The sequence below is a fragment of the Lampetra fluviatilis genome, chromosome 33, assembly GCF_964198595.1.
Source record: "Lampetra fluviatilis chromosome 33, kcLamFluv1.1, whole genome shotgun sequence".
Taxonomy (NCBI): Eukaryota; Metazoa; Chordata; class Hyperoartia; order Petromyzontiformes; family Petromyzontidae; genus Lampetra; species Lampetra fluviatilis.
The window spans coordinates 558,525-571,502 of NC_136307.1; the positions used below are offsets into that span (position 1 = coordinate 558,525).

The 12,978-nt window shown below is 52.3% G+C and overlaps 1 protein-coding gene across 5 annotated transcripts in view; it reads right to left on the reverse strand.

The window, feature by feature from the left end:
- Window positions 1-148: 148 nt before the first annotated feature.
- The window catches only part of PGBD5 (piggyBac transposable element derived 5), a 23,632-nt gene continuing 10,802 nt past the window's right edge, over window positions 149-12,978 (reverse strand). For 2 of the 5 annotated variants that reach the window (XM_078871771.1, XM_078871770.1), the window contains exons 5-8: window positions 12,679-12,865; window positions 11,612-11,809; window positions 9,767-9,881; window positions 2,569-9,550 (exon numbers count right to left, since the gene is read on the reverse strand). In XM_078871771.1, the coding sequence (XP_078727897.1) occupies window positions 9,307-9,550; window positions 9,767-9,881; window positions 11,612-11,809; window positions 12,679-12,865 (744 nt within the window). In that variant the 3' untranslated portion in view covers window positions 2,569-9,306. Of the gene's footprint in view, window positions 193-1,158; window positions 1,215-1,492; window positions 1,699-2,568; window positions 9,551-9,766; window positions 9,882-11,611; window positions 11,810-12,678; window positions 12,866-12,978 lie in introns of those variants that run through there. The other 3 variants (XR_013639546.1, XR_013639547.1, XR_013639545.1) reach the window with 3 other exon arrangements.

Consider the following 12,978-nt stretch of genomic DNA (forward strand, 5'->3'; position numbering starts at 1 on the left):
CTCCCCGTGTAACTTGCCCGAGCGACGCTCCCAGAAGCGCGTTGGAGTCCGGTGCCGTCACTGCAGCCTACTGACTGTGGACCCCAGACTGCAGACACTGCTGCTGCCCTCCTGCACCTCCAGATGGTGTCCGGCTGCCAGGGCAGATCTTGGAGGTTCGATGCATGTCCCCTGTGCAGCAAGCTGCGGGATCTGGCGGAGGAGAGAATTCATTGGTAGCAAGGAGATGGAGGTGGCATCAATGGTCGTGGCCATGGTGGCATCTCTTGATGCTGGAACCACCGCTATTTTACGGTTGTGGGGGTCCGTGGGCCCCAGTTTAGAACCCCCGAGGTAGGGGTACCCTAAATGGGAGGAAGGGTGGAGGAGCCCTGACACGCGCCAGAAATGTCATCGGTTGATACGGTACTCTACTCATCCTCCTGAACAAGGGACTCCTCCATTAAAAGCGGATTGGTACGGGCACAAGGTTTCTTGAAAGACGAGCTGTTCAATAGCCCTTGATGGCATCTCAGTGCCTAAGAATGGACCGGTTACAAAACTGGGCGAGTTGAATGTTCATTTTGTGAGTTGAAGGTTGCGTGATATGCTAGCAGTAGTGTGAAGAGGTTTTAATCAAGCTTTGTCCCGAATTAAATGAACAGGATTAACTGGCTTGTCTGTTAACCAAAGGGTTAATGTTGCAAAACAAACACAAGCATCTGCTATGATTGATGTAAAATTCGTGCAATTTTAGCACCAAGCAATGCATGTAGTAATGCTGATGTGTCCATGTACTGGTTTTATTGGAAATATATATTTACGATGTGTCATCTATGAAATATGCCTGAACTACTGTGACACTTTCAGTATGTACAGTATATATAAATGTGCTGGCTTGTACAATATTTTGATAAGTAGATATCGTGAGTGAGACCAGCGTATGGACAGAAATTGGTTACCATTGCTTCTTTGAGCTCGAAAACACGTTTGAGTTTAACGTGATTGAATAATTAGCAAATAACTGCGTAAATATTGACTACAGCACAGTGCGTACATCGTAGCAGAGTGTAGTAATGTTAGCAGTGAGTCTAGCTACGGTTTTGTCATATCAAAATAATTGCGTGCCTTGGTTTTGTTGCAAACATTTTTCAATTATATAAATGTGAAAATACTTACCCAGTGTAATCATCCATACTGCCTTCTCATGGAATAATTCGCAATCAGCTGATGTCCTAATCAATGGCCATTCAGAGCACAGAGACGATGGAATTTTACAATACTGCCATAGAATCAATGAAATTTGGGAGGATAGCAGCCTGTGAACAGTTTTATCGGATTACTCCCACGATTATGGGATTCAATCCCACGATCATGCGATCAATCCTATTATGTGATTTCAGCCCATGTTTTTCTATTACACGGGAAAACGTTTGTGATCAGGGACACAGTTTCAGGCTCAATCTCTCAAACCGCAAATTAGAACCCGTCACCAACACCTCAACATCCAAATTACATTTTATTCATCGGAGGCATGATTTCACATTTCAGCAGTTACAGCACTGGACAGCTCCATGTAATTACAGTGGCACATACTTGCACAAGGGCTGGAGAACACAGCAATTGTTCACACCTACACCACGCCGGCGGACATCAGTACGTTGACCGAGTGGGAGACGCACGCGTGCACGGGTGCCCGCAGCTACATGGCACGAGTCCCTGGCACGTGTGAAGACAGAAGGGTCAGAAACGTGAGGAGTCTGAAAAAACGCTTCGCTTGCAAAAACACTCAGAGTTTACTGCGCCATGTGTAGCGAACTCTGTTATGGCGAGTGCAGATATTGCCAAACCAGACATTGCTAGTTTATGTCATTGTGAACATCTGCTTCATAAGTGACTCGGGTAATTGAAAATGCGCAGTTCATATTGCAATAATAATTTTCTTAATCATGCCTGCCTGCGTTTACGAGATCGCCGTGCTCCATAAACGTGGAGCCTGGTAACTACTGTGTACGAGGAGCTTTATCTTAAAATAGGACTGGCCAACGACAGCTCTCACAAGCTGCAAATAACCAAAATGTTCTAACAACATTGTCCGTTTACTTGTAAAGAATGATAATGAATGACATATCTCTGTTGATTGACTTATACCAACATGTTGTGTTTTAGTCCACAGAGAGACTAAAACCTTCCCATCTCTTAAAGTAACAGTTATGACCCGAGTCCTCGCCATCCTTCACAAACGTTTCACATCATCGAACATGACCCACACGTATATCAGTCATCAACGTGAACTGGGCAGTAAATATCGAACGGGCCGCTTAATTGTTTGACTTGCGAAGCTGGACTGACATTGTGGTGGTGGTGGTGGAGATGAAACCGAGAAGCACTGCTCCAGTCCCAACGTGGTTGTGGTGACCACCAAGTGTGTGCCACGATACATGGATTGAGTATATGGCTTGATCACTGCCCCGGCAGCCCTGCCACACCGACAGAGCCATTATTGCACAAGACGACGACGGCTGCATGCAAGACCCGTGGAGTGGTGGGTCGCGTGGCTTGGCAACATCGACCTCTCGTCCCCGCCCCCACCCCCACCCTCACGCGGTCACCGTCACGGCTCTCCCCCGGCGGTCCGAGCGAGCGTCGCCGCGCGGTTCGACACGGGCAGCGGTCGCTCGTTCCCTGCGCGTGTGGCGTTGGAGACCGCACGGAGGGCCCCGCTCCCACTCCGCACACAAGACCGTGGTTTCTCTTTCATGGCTGCAGCCGGACCATTGGAATGGGATAGAGGTTCTCATGGGATAGATTCCCACATCAGCCGAGATTTCACGATCGGCAGCAAGCAATGCAAATCCCACGTTCGCAATCTCAGGGAGCTGCACCGTGACGTCTTTGCAGTGGTTGCGGAAACTCGCTGCCTTTTAACAAACGACAACATTTACACAAAGCATGCAAACACAGGCACACTCACAGCGACAGCGGTCAGCACCAGCCACCAAGTCACCGATGGGCAGGACGCGACTCTACACCGACCCCTACACATGGAATGCTTCACAACCGATCACTACCCGCTACGGTGCTGTACAAAGACTGATTCGCGAAGGTGACGCAGTTCGTGGAGATAACGGATCAGGCGATCGCCACGTTGGGAACCTGTCGGGGTTGCTCCAGGCGTGCGTCTGTTTCTATAGCCCCCCTCCCCCATAGCCACACTCGTGCGCTTGTCTTTTTAACCAATTGCATAGCCGATGCATAATGTCGTGAGCCTTTGATTCTGCGCAGCGTGTCCAGGCACACAACGAGAGCGTTTCACGCTTTCCGGCATGTCCCGACCACGCGTAACGACCAGTTGCCGCGACCGCGAAGAACCAAGTCGCACCAGCGAGATCCACGCACGGCAATCGACGTCGGTGCGAGCTGGACTTGCTGCACGTGGAGAGTGACGTGGAGAGAGCCGTGGCGCTTCTCGTGCCAGCGACGGTTCCCACTCGAATCACGCGGCAGGGATTGATCATCATCATCATGGTCATCATCATTATTCACGTGCAGCGCCGCGCTCGCCTGTACCAACACCGCACAACGTCGCGGGTCCGCCCCGCTGCGGTCTGAGGTATCGGCGGATATGTGAACATCTGTAGAGAACAACTGCGGTTGTGCCATGGGTGTGGGCGGTTAACTGGTCATGGCGGATACGCGGCGGCGGTGGAACAAGCGACGCGCTTGGCCACCGTCGCAGCGAGGGGTGGGCGTGGGGAGATCTTCAAACCGCACTCTGTTCCCCGATTCTGGAGTGGGGGGGAGCAGGAACCGACTGGCGCGGGGTCGAGGTCCCGAGGACTGCGCACGGAGAGCGCGCTACGAGTTGGTCGAGCGCGGCCACAGGGGGGGGCAACGTTGCTCCGCATTTGAGTCGACTGCCAATGTCTGGTTTTACTCTCACCCGCAGTCTCCGGCGAGCGCTGCGTTCAATCCACAGACGAACTGAACACCCCCCCCGTGGGTAGACGCCTGCGTCGCGCTCTTGTGAAGGGGGAAGTCAAAGAGCGCCACTGGCAGAAGAGACTGCGGCGAGCGCGGTCTGACAGACACCGCGCCCTGTGGCAACAGACATCAATCGGTGACTTGGCGCGGTACAGGGACGTGGCAGGCACCAGCGAAAGCAAAGACGTTCACTGGCCCCTCTGCAAGCTGCACTCTGGGCCAAGGCCGCCAGAGTCGAAGCCACTGACTGGGCAGGAAGCCGCGCGTTGTGCTGCGTCTCTGCGGTCTGGTGGACCAACAGCGACGTGTCCGTGTCTGGTCTCGTAAAAGTGCGCCAGTGCCGAGGAGTCCTTACTTCACTACGATATTTACCCAAGAGCGTCAGTGTGTAACGCGCCTGACGTCACTCCACCAGCCCCCCTCATTAATAATCATGAACAGGTTACGTCCTCCACATGGACCCGCCCCTCATTATTAATCATGAGCGAGTGACGTCACTCCGCATGGAGAACCCCCCCTCCCCCATCATTAATAATCATGAAGAGGTGACGTCTTCCAAATGGACACGCGATCCATTCATAATAATTAGCGGGTGACGTCACTCCACATGGGGGGCCGAGGCGCCCCCTCCTCGGCGTCACTCACAACCCTCACCACAAAGGCAGAACCCTCACGTCACGCGATCTCCGTAACGCTACTGAGACATCAAAGTAAAAAGGACGTCGTGATGAACAAGGGATTATAACCTTAAAATGAAATAAGTCTGTGTCACCGCGCCCTTACAAATTGCACACGAATGGATGCAATGAATATATCACGTCGCGGTCTGATTTTCGCTTGCAACTTTCACATTTACTGCAATGCAGCCGTCCTTGGACGGGCTGAAGGCGAGTTTTCCTTAAGAGTGGAACAGCAGAATAAAACTAGAGCCACATTTAATTCCTGTTTGCATCTCTTGAACAAGATGGCAAAACTAACGATATCTCCGTATACTCTTTGGGCCTTTCAGTTAAGTCACGTAGATAGGTACAAATTAATAAAAAAATAATAAACAAAATTAACAAAACTACGTTGCGATCACCACAAGCGATCGTCTTTCCTCCTGATGACCGCTTGTGTTGTGATGGAAACGTCGTAGTTTTTTGTTATTTTCTTTCAACCTATCTACGTGACTTTACCGAAAAACCCAAAGAATATATCCGTAGTGAGCAAGGCAATACACACACAACAAATTAATGTGTAAATTGATGCAACATTTTGTTAAAATAGTAAAGTGCATGTTGGGTAAAAACTAAGTTTGGAGTGATCATTATTAAATAGGTGAACGTTGCAGATGTAAAAGTCACAAAACCGAACAGAATTGACTCCAACTGCTTGTGGATAATAACGACGACGATCTAATGCGACGCACCGCATTCACCATTCACTTTCACGACTTGAGGCTGACCGACTCGCTCGTGGGTCACTGCCAGCGTCGTGGTGGACAATTCCCCGCCAGGTGATCTCTCTCTCCCTGCTGTTACCAATGGAGAGATTTGTGTTTGGATCAGCACAATCAGCACTCGGGTTGCATTTCCAAGGCCACAACCGCACTGGGAGATGCTCGCAATTGAAGCAAACCCCGGCAGCAATGATTCATGTGCTCTTTCCGTGACAAACACCGACATTGAGCTTACTTTGGTAGCCATGGCTATAACATTGGAAGAGCGCGAGCCAACGGACGTTGTAACATGTTACACGTGCGTAACATCAAGTGCAAAATACATGTGCGGTTCACTAACAAAGTGTGCGGCGACGCACGGCAACACACACACACACACCGAGTGTGGACGACGAACCAAGCTCCGGGATTGCGGCGACACGGGCCGCCGCCGCTGCTGCGAGCGTCTCTCGAGGCGTCGTGGGCGCACGACGGAGCCACCTCCCTCGGGGTTGGCGCCAGGACAACGCGCGGTGCCCATCTCGGATTCCCACACCGAGCCTCGCCGACGAGCGCATATCCGTCGTCGGCAGGACAACTATCGACTCGCTGAGACACGCGCACACAGACGAATGTCCCCTCGCCTGCGGAGCCTGCTTGGGGTCTCGTGGATACTCATCATCTTATCTCCACACTTTCTCAGCTCGTGCCCCGATATTGAAATGCTCTACATTAAACCAAAACATCCTTAAGGGAACTGCACTGGCAGTCGTGAACATATTACATTTCGCGATATACATCAGTAACTGCTTGGGGCAATGTCCCTGCTGTTCTACACCAAATAAAAGCAACTACCCAACACTTGAGGATATCATCATTATTTTATCATGATGATGAAAATAAGTTCACAGCCTTTTGTCAATCCACTGCTGGATTAAGACCTCCCCACTTTGTGTAATTGAGGGGTAGGGGGTGACTGACCATACTTCACCATGCTGGTCAACGTGGATTGGTGAAGGGGGTGCGAGCGATGACTCGCCACCTGTGGGAGCAGCGGCAGGGGCTCCTACCCAGGCCAGTGGGTTCGTCGTGCGGTGCGTAATGATGAATGTGGCGAGTTTTGTCATTTGTAATGTGGCGGTCACGTGTGGAGCGGCCGTCTCTGTCTGGCTGTGCCGTGGCGCGCCAGGCAGGGGACGTCGTTGCTTCTGCCGCGAGGGGGCCAGGCGCGGCTTCCAGTGCGTCTGCGTCCACGCGGAGCGAGCGAGGGTGGCACTCCAGCACGAGCCGCGCCACCCCCTTCCACAGAGGACGTTACGAGCACGGTCACACTCGAGGACAATTTACAACAGAGATTTTCTTTTTTGAAATCACGCGGTATAGGATACACATTTTTTCATAAAAAAATCTAAATGTTTTATCTTCGAATTGAAAACCATGGCACTGGGCACTTGTAGGAATTAAAACAACATACTTAAAGATGCGTAAACAAATCCGTGAAATTAGCAGCACTTTTAAATCTAGATATAAAGAAATTCGTTTTAAAACTGCTTTTTGTGTTTCGTTTGTTGTGCTTCCCCCGCATCTCTGACTATCACGGTTGGCTACGTACGGTGCGAAAGAAGTTCAACGTACATACAGAAGGGGAGCGCTGAGTATCGGTGAGTCTGGATTCATCATCCGCCATGGGGAGATGATGATGATGATGAGGCCGGCTGAGGCGCAGGCACTGCACGGACTGCTGCTGCTGCCTCCCGAGACCGTGAGAGGAGCGACACCTCAGGACAGCCTTGGTGATGAATGGTCTCAGAGTTAACGAGGTGAGAAGAGCCCGTTTAGAAATTAACGACCATGTTTGCAAGCTTACACGTAATTATGTAGAGTTCTTTAGTGGCAGTTATTCATGTTGACAATTTCATTTTGAGGTTAATGTTCAAATTTCGGACTTGCAGGGACAATGACATCAGCTGTGAGCCGCAGAGCCACAGTGATCGTGGCACGGCCGACTCGCTTCGGAGCGCCCTGCAGACACCGCGTGGTGGCATGGGGGGGGGGGGGGCAGAGTCGCCCCCCCCTCCTCCCGCCCCGGATGACTGCGCTGCCCGGCCTCTCACTCAGGGAGAGGCCCGCGGTGACATCACGAGGCAGAGCCACAGCGCGCGGTGGAGACCAAGGTCCAGATGACAAAGATCCCCCGCATAGCCTGTAACAGGCTGTTAGGGCAAGTGCTGCTAGCGAGTATCTTTGTGTACAACACACACACTAGAATCTCACACGCTCACTAGTCACACACACACTAGAATCTCAAGGCAAGGCGTTTTCTGACATGGAAGAGTGGTGCTTTTGACGTTACTGTAGACGAGTTAAGGGGGCATTTTCCACTTAGAATAGAAGAAAAGTGGAAACCCAATATTTAGAATTTTATCTGATTTATAATCGGACCAATAATTCAGTCATCGATTACTTTAAAAAAATGGGAGAGCCCAGCCCCACAGGAATACAATCCCTACACGCGCACGCACGCGCATCCACTCGCCAGCAGCCCTCTTGTGCAGTCGTCCACGATCACCACCAGACCGTACCACGTGTGGCGCATCGTGTGCGTATTGCGTCTATCCGTGCCATGCGCCGTAGACTCGGCATGCAAAGGTGATCATCGAGTTTGCCGGCCGCCGTGACGTCTTACGCTCCTGCCGCGCTCACAGAACCAACGTACTTCCTCAACTTGAGATTTTGCGTCAAATGCCTAAAGAAATGTAATCGCGTGGGGAGCAGCGGTTCGCGCACCGCGCAAACACCTGGCGACTTCAATGCACTGCGCCAACCGGCGTGGTAAAGTATGGTCAAACAAACCTCGTCACCGAAACGGCATAGTGAGGGCCTCATCCAGCAAAGGATGTTCAAATGTCAGAGTTATTTGTAATTATAAAAAAATAGAACTAATAACAAAAACATTATTTATCAATCCAGTAGACGGTTGATATAAAACACAATTCTGCTACTGTATAAGGGCAGCATAGTGGCATAGTGGTAACGTTCGTGCCTCACAGCAAGGAGGGCCTGGGTTACATTTCTGACCCTGGTAGCTTTCTGCGTGGAGTTTGTATTTTCTCCCTCGTTTCTACATTGGGTATCCCCTCTCTGGGTTCTCCGGTTTCCTTCAATCGCCGAAAAGAAACCACACAATGCCACCGGTATTGGCCAAACATCCCAATGCTGAATAATTACATGCACATTACTCAATTGGGATCACACACAGCAACAACATCGCCTCCCTACTGTGCAAACTTGGCAGGACCCTCCTGGAGTCTTGAGACTCAGCGAGGCTTTCCTGGGTAACATGGACCATAATATTCACAAGTGTAAATAAATAAAGACATCCTTACGTTACACTGATGAGGTGCAGGTGGGGAACGGCTTCTGATACAAGCACACTATGTTGGATATAAGCACACGTGGCCTTGCCACCCGAGGGGTGTGCATATATCCAGCCTCTACTAAAAACCTCTCAGACGAGTTTTCAAGCACTACACAAACACACGGCCGCTGGTTCCACCCAGAGCCGAACTGTCTTTGGGACCCAGAATGGGAATTCAGAGCAACGTAGAGCACGCGATAAAGAGTTGGATATGCAAGACAACACGAGAGAACAGGCGACTACTCGAGAGAACGAGCTCCCTGTCAGTCGCACGTGGCATGGGATCATTGTAAACCTGGCGATAGCTTCTCTGCCCGTTAAGTGTTGCATCCCAGACGCGGCAGAGCGACGAAGACTCCGCGCTCCGCACAGCGCCGCACGTGCCACCCAAGTGGCGGCGCGGACATTTACGTTCGCTTTTAATCCCAGGAGAATAAGACAAGTAAGCACTGGTAAACCGAAAATAGTCCATAGGACCTTGCATCCCTCGGAGAGAGCCGCTGGTCTACGGAGCGGCCGTACTCCCCGGAGCGTCGTCCGTGCCCGGGGAGGCCGTGGCAGGGCCGTTGGCCTCCGGGAGGCGCAGGAGTTGCTGCACGAGCCGCTCGCCGAACTGCGCACGGCTGTAGCGCTGCGCCTGGTAGGCGGGGGACAGCTTGTAGAGGATGTAGGCGTTGTTGATGGCGATGCTGAGCGCCAGCCAGAACACCTGCTGCCACGTCTTGTTGGGCTTGTGCGATATGAAGTACCTTTGTGCGTACAGACAGACGAACGACGCGTGGTGAGCATCGCCGCGCCGAGAGAACGCAAAGGGTGAAAGTGCGGCCCCCCAGTTGCTTGCTCGCGGAGAGGCCTCGGCTAAAGGGGGCCCTTTAGAAGCCCTCCAGAGGGTGCTACCGTGATGGGTTTGAGATGACGACGATGCGAGTCTGTGCGCGTGTCAGAATGTGGGGTCACGCTCCTACCGGCTGTATTTGTCGTCGTATTTACAGATGTAGCCCAGGTGAGCGGCGAAGGCTTCCACAGCCTGTGGGCAAGCCACCTCCATCAGGTGTCCACCCTTGCGCTTGATGATGGCTCCTGGCAGAGGAGACACACACAGGGGTCTGCTGTTGGATCCCAAGGCCCTGCACATGTTCAGTGGTATGGTTGGGTAAATCGGTTTAGGGGAGCACACAACCCAAAACGTGTAAAGCTCTTGTTGACACACTGTGTGTGTAGATTGTCTTCTGCTTTGCAAAGCATCTCGAGACGCAGTTGCATCGAGACGCTGTCCTGGCCCCAAGCGCTGGGGTGGAGCCACGCGGCTGCTGCTGGGTGGGGCCATGCCGACGACTGATCGGACCTCACCACTCCCCCTCGTGAACCTCAAACACATTAACAACTTATGAATCATATCTACAAGATATTAATCTACATGCTCTGCTGATTAAACCACCGCTGGACGAAGGCCTCCCCACGTCGTATTGGTAATGGGGGGGGGGTGGGGGTGTTTATAAAAACGACCGTTTGTATGTCGCTGCGTCATTCCTGCAAGCAGCATCTCGCCACGTTGCACGATCCACACACACACAGAGAGCGCAAATATACAGTAAAGATATTTTCAGTCAATTAACGACGAGCGTTTATACGCGTGGGAGGAAACCGCAGCACTTGGAGAAAACTCACGCGTGGGAGGAGGTAACACTCCCTTACCATCCGCTCTCGGTGGCGAGGAGTGGCTCAGGATCAGTTTAAACATCATTCGGTGCCGACGGTGGTCCTGACCTTTACGACCGTGCACAGTGGTGGATTGAACACGCATGTCAAGTTATAAAATGAGAAAGTACACCGCTACGTTGACTACAACTGCCACACGCCTCTTCTTGAGACGTCTCAATCTTTGCAGGCTATGCAGCAATTAATCTAATAAAATGCATAAGAGTGATGAATATTTTACCAAAATAAGATACGCCAACATGCTGTGCTCACAAGCCAGACAGCCAGCCAGAAAAACTGGTCCACAGCACGAAAACCACAACAGCATTCCATTCCAGAGTCAGCCGGTGTCTGTCTATATTGACAGCTATCGTCAGCTTTGCAACCCCAGAGGAGAATGCACGGTGTAACACGTAGGCTTTCGCGACAAATATCATCCATAATAGAGGTGACGCAATCTCACCAAAAACCCCTCGATTATGGAGGAGAATGCACGGCGGTGGCAGAGGACACCGACTGGTGCTTGCTCAACACGCTCAGCTGCAGTGCCTAGGCGGCGACTCAATCTGGGACGACCCGCAGCTGTTGCGAACACCGTCGAAATAAACAGTGGTCACTAGCCCAGTCCACGTGCTCCACGCTTCACATTGTGCCCCGCACTTTGGGTGAATCGCTTGGACGCGCCAACAGGGAGCGGGCGGCCGAGGGGCAGCGCGAGCGATGGACACTTCCTCCAGCGCGCGAACCTGCTGGCCAGAGGCGACGCCATCCGGCGTGCCTGGACAACACCGTCCCGGCACGGCAGCAGCGTCGTCACATTCTGTTTTTGAATGGTCGCATCCAAGTGCCGTAGGGATCCAAACCATGTTTACCGCTGACATCACCCGCCGTGAAAAGTGACGTCAGTGGTGCAGTCACCGAGGAAGGACATCCCCAGCTCTCCCCATCGCCTGTCGTTACGATACCCGGTACCACACGCGCGTGCCCATCACCCATTCCACACGGACCACAAACGGAGTTCGCACTGCCCCCACTCGAATCCAGAATCACGGTCCAGCAATCCCGGTGGCTGCCAAGCCTTAGTGTGCGTCCTGCCCTGGTTGGTGAATCACCTTGCTTGAGCGGCGAGTAGGCGTTGGTTAGGAATCTGAAGAGGCTCTTGTTGGACCAGCAGAGCAAGGAGGTGCCGCCCTTGATGAGGGCGCTGTGCTGCCCACGAGCCAGCGGATGCTTCGGCCCCGTCAGGGCCATGCGGGGCAATCCCGTGCAGTCACTCTTCCGTGGGCTCAGCAGGCCGCAGCAGTGGATGCCTGCACATTGCCAACAGCCCGCATCACGCTCATGGCTCCCACTTACTTTTAGCACGCGACTATCTGGAGGATGGCTGCCACGGTGGTGCGACTTTTTTGCACACTGGAACCACAAGCCAGAGGTCACCGGCATGGCGTTTGAAACAATGGTGGCAAGTTTTTTTTAAATCACCCATCCCGGTTCACACAGCAGGGTAATGAATACACTACAGTTAGTCGATTAGTACGTCACGTGTGGTGGGGTAAATTGTCAGTAGTCTCACCTCCACCAGAGGTAGTTCTAGAGAGCCCGTCTAGAGGGTATTTGGCCTTATTTTCTACGCTGGCCAGACGTCTTAGAAGAGGTGGGGGACAACCCACACTTAACCCCTCCACACGTGACCTGCCGATCGACTGGCGTACCCAGTTACACCGCTGGGTAGACAGGGGTGTGGGGATTTAACTGCCGCGCCAGGAGATAGAACCGGAAACCTTGGGATTGCACGTCCTGTACGCAGAGCGGTGCAGAGTGGTAGCCTCCGCACACTTTTGTAAGAGTGATCTTTAACCCTTTCCCATTTCGAGACGTCTAAGTTTCAGGGTGGGTCCTGTTCACCACTGAATCTCGGAACGCGCAAGCGGTTAGTGTTAATTTTATTTAAACAGGCGTCTCACTTCCGTTTTAAAGATATTGTATTGTACTCACCTCGGAGAACTGTAGCGAACCGACCAATCTATGATAGCTGGCGCCAAACTGCCACATGCCCTCCCACATGGCCTTTTACTTCCAATTCCATTTGGAATCAATTTCATTCCGCCCCGATGACGTAAACGTACGTAATTAGAATCGTTACGGAATCGGAAGAAAAACCCGACGAGGGGTGACGCACCCTTCTCCTGGAACTCTTGGAAGAGTGGCAGGCTGGTGATGCTGGGCCCACAGAAGATCACGTAGCCGCTCGGGGGGAGGCTGTGGCACAGCCTCCTGGCCACCAGGCCGTGCAGCTGGGACTTGCTGCGGAAGGCGTCGAGGCAGTCAGAGCCGCTGCCGCTGCTCTCCTTGAGGTGCACGTGGATCTGCCAGGGGCGAGCAAAGTTGCGAACCGCATTGAACTTCACGACGTTAGACGGACTACTTTACAGCTCGTACTAGGGACGCGATTCGGATTATAAACATTCTGAAATAATAC